Raw genomic sequence first — 5888 nt, 5'->3', positions numbered from 1 at the left:
GCTTCTAGAATGAAACACGACTCATATTCCATCAATCACATTTTCCTGTTATTCTTTTGAAAAACACCCATCGATATATATATATATATATATATATATATATTGTATGTTTGTACAATCTTTCACTTTTTGAATTTTTTTTGGATATTTATCAATTTTTTCTGTAATTTGATTTATATTAAAATAAAAATCATATCATCCAATCAATTCGTACGATCTCCTATGCTCGGCCTTAATAATAGTATATAGACATATACACATGCATTGATTTGTAGTGTTTTATTTGATGATTACGTTGGGACTATTACGTATCCATTCTATTTATAATTATGATTATGGGTTTATAATCAGTCAAATTTCAATTGTAGTTCATTAAATTTGTCTGATTTGTAATTTTATATATTTTTTCAGATTGTTTAACGTGATGTCAAATATTCATGATTTTTTTACTATTAATTATACAAATTTATTAACTCTTTAAGTTATAAAATAAAATTATATTAAATCATCATTTTTAACGCACACGTGCCACGATTGCTGGAATTCTATACAGTATATTATACCATACGAAATGAGCACGGAGTAATTAATTTTTGGGTCATGACGTAGGTTTTAATAAACCAAAAATTCCATATAAAATTATAAAAATACCTCATTTTTATTTAATAAAAAATCGTAAAATCATTTTTAATTAAATTTTTTGTTTATCTATAAATATTATTTTAATAAAATATTTGTACATTCTATCCATTTTTTAAATATTTAAATCATCATATCATAGCATTAAAAAAAATTAAATTTTTTCTATTTTAATACCATATATGAATGTTTTAGAAAAAATAAATAAAAATTCTTATTAGATGATCTATTAAGTTAATTGTATGATACAAATGATAAGGTATTATATTTTATGTCAAAAATATTATTTTTATTAAAAATATAATAGTTCGATCAATTTCATTAATATACACCCAGAAATGTCACTGTAATATAATAAAAAATATAATTGGAAATCAAATGTTCGTTGGTGAAAGTCTAGAAGGCAGGGAGGCGAACGCGATGTTGTCTTTTGAATTTTGAGAATTCAATATAAAATATAGAACAAAACACATGAAGTGAAATCCAAGGAGACACGCCATTCTCCTCCACCACCACCACCAGCGCCGCCGCCGCCGCTCTCCAGCTGCCCCTTTTCTTCCGTAAAAACCGTAGAAGCTTCCCCACTTTTCAGAGGTTTGAATTTAATCAACACCCTAAAAGAAAAAGCAGAAAAGAATATAACAGCAGAAAGATCACCTGGGAGATTTGAAAAGAAAGAACTAGGCGGCGATCAAGTGAGTTCTCATTTTCTTTGAACATGTAATCTATTTTCTTTTCGGGTTTTGATTTTCTTGAGGTTTAAAGATTGATTCTTTCTGGGACCTTTTTTCCCCCTTTTTTTTCGATTGAAGTGTAATGCTTTTATTTTTATTTGATCCGCGTGATATTGCTGGCCTTCTTTAATTTTATTATTTATTACTGTGGTCAGTACCGTTTATGTTAATTAGATTTGTGGGTTTTTCATGTGATGTGAAGTTTTGAGGAGCAACAGTTATTTTGCCAGCCTGAAGATGCGAAAATGGGAACTTTTGTGATTAATTGAATGATCTTAAGCTGGAAAAAGTTTTTTCCTTGCTTTGGTTGCCCAGAGGATCGAGCGGATCCGATTCAGATTGCAATTGTGGGCTGATGTTTTCTGAGGTGGCTAGAAAATCACGAGCTCGTGTGTTTTAACAGATTGTTATCTCACTTCTTAGTAAGGTTGATGTTTCTGAGGTGGCTAGAAAATAAGAGCTCATATGTTTTTTTTAGCAGATTGTTGTCGTTTTTTAAGTTTTAACTAGGTGGAGACATTTTAGGGGATGATAGACTTTTTTCTTAAAAGAAAAGACCTTGTGAAAGTGCGGGTCTGTGAGGGAATAGTTACTGTATTTCCCCAAGAGAATTGGTGTTCCATTTGCAAAAACGCCGAGTCTATCCTGCTCAGTTTTGATCAATGTAGAATTAAAGTGTACAGTAGCTTTTAATATCAAAATATACTTATGTTCTCTTGATCGAGCTGTTGCTTGTGCTTCCACAAGAGATGGCCTGATTTTCGACATGTGAACTTGTAGAGTTTGTGTCCTTGATGCCCACGAAACGAGTACCTTTATGATGCTATAGCTTTATATAAGTCTCATCTACTTGTGCTTGTATAATTCAAGGCGGAATGAGATGCATGACATGCTGAAGTCATTTTTCTTCTGGTTTATGTTCTCTGGCATGGAGATTGATGTGGATAAGTCTAATGTTGTGTTAACATTGTGCTTTGCACGGCTAAACTTCATAAATTTCAACTGTTCCTTTTTTGGGGGCGAATTTGGTAAATTAGATTCTGATACTAATTTTAGACAGAAATGTGCTTAGATCTCTTGTAATTTTGATTTAGCTATGAAATAAAGTTAGCGTGTCTGTGCATAATGTTTGTATGACGCGTTAGAATTATCTTTTAAGCATCAAGTGATTCATAAATCATAAGTTCTGTGGTTGGTAGCTTATCTCCGGAATACACCAATAATCTCGTGCAGTGACTGGTTACTAACTCAGATAGTTTCAGTAACACAAAACTATTGACCTGCTGGTGTAATTTACCTGCGGAACAATGTAAAACTAAAATACCTGATCAAATTAATGAGTTGAGGATAATGATTCATGTGGGGAGTAAGGATGAACGGTTAAATGGATTTTTTCCAGTGTCCATGAAAATCCAGAACAGATTATATTTTACAATTTCACTGCATATTTATGTGTGCATCGCATGACTACAACAAGTGTTAACAATAACTTTTAGGGCCTGAATTCAAAATTCTTGCTTCTAAAAATATCATGGCGCAGGAGACATCATTGAAGGAAATAAATCAATGATCACCATGAAATTCATCCTCCGTGCTTCTTAAAATTTGACAATCTGCCTTCTGTTGCATCCTCTCATTTTCGTAGTGTTACGTGGTAAATAGATTGTTTCATATTTGTGGATTACATGATGTGGTTTAGATTTCTGTCTTAACCTATGGTGCATCTCGGCAGTTTCTTACTTTAGGATTTAGGATGATGTTTTAGGTAAATTTTCTGTTCTTCTCGTTTGATAAGTATGTACATGCCATCATATGCATGTTATGATATCTCTTCTGTATACCAACTTATTTAACGATCATATCCTGTCCTATTTGGTAGATATATCTAGTGTCTCGATGAAAATTCCCGATTCAACTAAACAGTTGGAGAAAAAACATGTTGCCAGCGAGGGTCAAGTACAAGAAGATAGCGAGTATGTGAGATTGTTTATACCAAATGAGACGAGAAAACCTGATGCAGATGCTTTACAATCTCAAACACTTGTGAGAAAAAGGCCACTTTTATGGTGGATCAAGGCCATAATTTGGTGTTTGATCTCCATAATTATCCTCCTTTGTTTTGTCAAATGGGGGATCCCCTTTCTTGTACAGAAGGTAGTTAAATTTCATAATTTTTTCCTTGATGTTTTTTCTTATGCTTGAAATTTAACTCGAAATTAAGTCTATTTTGGTTAAGATTCTACATATTTTGATTGATATTTACCACTTCAAAAACGATTCTACATATTTTGATCGATATTATTAGGGACTCTGTTTAATTAAATAAGCCTGGAATGTGCATGCAATATCAGCATTTTCAAGCTGGACACAGGAAAAATCAGTGTTCTTTTTTCTTTTTCTTTTTGGTCGTGAAAATCTTTTATAGACCCCTTTCTTTTCCAAATTTTTTTTTGAAAAAAAACACTTCATCTTTGATTTGAATATTTGCATAGATTGAAACAGGTGAGGATCAGCAGAAGGTAGGTGTTCTCATATATTGACGTTTTGTTCAAGTCTTGATGAACACTTGCATTTATCATATCAAGATCTTTTGGTAAAATATGCCTGAAAATATACTTAAAGCCCATTTTTTCCTGCAAAGATCAGTACATGAACCTTGTAAATTTTCCTAACTAACAAAGATGGCAATCATTAACCTTTGAGTTTGCAAGTTCAAAATCTTTGTTTATCTAACTGTGCATGACTGTCATGTTCTTTTGGAAATTTTTCCTTTTTGTCATTGAAATGATACCTCTGTTAAATATTATCATCATTTGCTATACATAAGATGTATACCTGAGTGTTGACTTGTTCTTTTAATGGGTAGCGTCACGGTAACTTGTTATTAATAAAAAAAATAAATTTCTAAATTCAGCGTAAACTGCTTTTCGATCGTCACATATTTCTTAAGACGATATTGCACTAAATCCTTTCTATCACTACATTCGTTTCTATTTAATCTGCCAGATATTTAATCGTTGTACAAATTTAAATTTTCTGACCTGCTATTCGATGACTCTGATAGGTTCTTTTTCCAGTCTTGCAATGGGAAGCTACTGCATTTGGTCGTCCTGTTCTTGCACTTGTTCTTGTAGCTTCTTTGGCTTTATTCCCCGTGTTTCTTATTCCTTCTGGTCCTTCCATGTGGCTAGCTGGAATGATTTTTGGATATGGCTTGGGATTTGTTATAATCATGGTTGGAACAACAATTGGAATGATCTTGCCATACTTAATCGGTTTACTTTTCCGTGACAGAATTCATGTAAGAGAGAAGCAAATTCAATTTAAGCTTCTTTATCATTCTTGTATCTGTATGAAAAAGGCTTCTATTATTGACCATTTTCCTTATCATATTTTATTTGACTCAAACCTCCATTTTTTTATACGAAGCAATGGTTACAAAGATGGCCTCGAAACGCTGCTCTGGTAAGGTTAGCCGGAGAAGGAAGCTGGTTCCATCAGTTTAAAATGGTTGCTCTTTTTAGGGTTTCTCCGTTTCCATACACAATATTCAACTATGCAGTAGTGGTAACGAGTATGAGATTCTGGCCGTATTTATGTGGATCGGTTGCAGGAATGATTCCAGAAGCCTTCATTTACATCTACAGGTCTCGTCTCCCCCTCTCTCGCTTGTTTTGTTTCATCATCATTCCCACAAATCTTTTCGACCATTTCCTGTCTTCATATATTCATAGATGACATGGGTTTTCTGTCTTTCTGGGCTCGTTTTTTGCAGTGGTCGACTGATAAGGACTTTAGCAGACGTAAAATATGGGAACCATCACCTAACTCTTGTGGAGATTGTTTACAACGTTATTTCATTCATAGTTGCGATTATCACTATTGTAGCCTTCACCATGTATGCGAAGAGAACGTTGAATGATCTTGAAACAGCAGAGGGCAATGGTGGCGATGTTGCTGCCATAGACAGCAACAACTTAAACAAGTTTGAGCTCAATATGTTTCCACTTGAAAAGCACAATCCTTAGATTTGCATTGTTTAGATGTTTTCTGTACATGATTTCAGTATATTAGTATTATCAGGTTGTAGTGTGAGTGGAAAGTTAGATGACGAATAGTCAATGAACTCTTGATATTGTCACCATTTCTGCCAAAAGGAATTTTTCATGTTCTTCCTCCATCAGCAGTTCATCCAGATTATTGTTATTATTACCTAAGAATACGGGTCGATTATATACACACACACACACACATATATATATATATATATATATGAGTTTTTTTATGGTGCCCAACAACTATACCCAACTCCGTGCTCATCATGTATAAGTCAACTCACCAATTGTGCTGGTCAACTCACTTATTGTACATGGTGGGCACGGAGGTGGGTATAGTTGTTGGGTATCATAAAAGAACTCTATATATATATATATATATATTATTAAGATATATGTTATGTCTCCACCCCCTAGACCAACTATTTGGTAGGGTGGTGTGGCTTGGTCTTCTTTTCTT

The 5888-nt window shown here is 33.3% G+C and overlaps 1 protein-coding gene across 2 annotated transcripts; it reads left to right on the top strand.

The window, feature by feature from the left end:
* The first annotated feature begins 1050 nt into the window (after positions 1 to 1050).
* LOC140864034 (uncharacterized) lies at positions 1051 to 5553 on the top strand. 2 transcript variants are annotated; one of them, XM_073267915.1, is made up of 5 exons: positions 1051 to 1359; positions 3253 to 3527; positions 4438 to 4674; positions 4803 to 5020; positions 5149 to 5553. In XM_073267915.1, the coding sequence occupies exons 2-5, from the start codon at positions 3270 to 3272 to the stop codon at positions 5399 to 5401; spliced, it is 966 nt and encodes a 321-aa protein (XP_073124016.1). In that variant the 5' UTR covers positions 1051 to 1359; positions 3253 to 3269; the 3' UTR covers positions 5402 to 5553. The 2 variants fall into 2 exon arrangements, with proteins under 2 accessions (XP_073124016.1, XP_073124015.1); XM_073267914.1 differs by having other exon boundaries at positions 1052 to 1334.
* Positions 5554 to 5888: the final 335 nt, after the last annotated feature.

The sequence above is a fragment of the Henckelia pumila genome, chromosome 4, assembly GCF_033568475.1.
Source record: "Henckelia pumila isolate YLH828 chromosome 4, ASM3356847v2, whole genome shotgun sequence".
NCBI lineage: Eukaryota > Viridiplantae > Streptophyta > Magnoliopsida > Lamiales > Gesneriaceae > Henckelia > Henckelia pumila.
The sequence above is the reverse complement of the archived record's forward strand: the minus strand, read 5'-3'. Positions and strand labels throughout refer to the sequence as shown.

Bases quoted from the DNA above. Each gene is read 5' to 3' on its own strand.
- LOC140864034 (XM_073267915.1), top strand. From the start codon at position 3,270: ATGAAAATTCCCGATTCAACTAAACAGTTGGAGAAAAAACATGTTGCC. The intron at 3,528-4,437 runs GTAGTTAAATTT...TGACTCTGATAG, and splicing joins TCCCCTTTCTTGTACAGAAG to GTTCTTTTTCCAGTCTTGCA. The intron at 5,021-5,148 runs GTCTCGTCTCCC...CGTTTTTTGCAG, and splicing joins GCCTTCATTTACATCTACAG to TGGTCGACTGATAAGGACTT.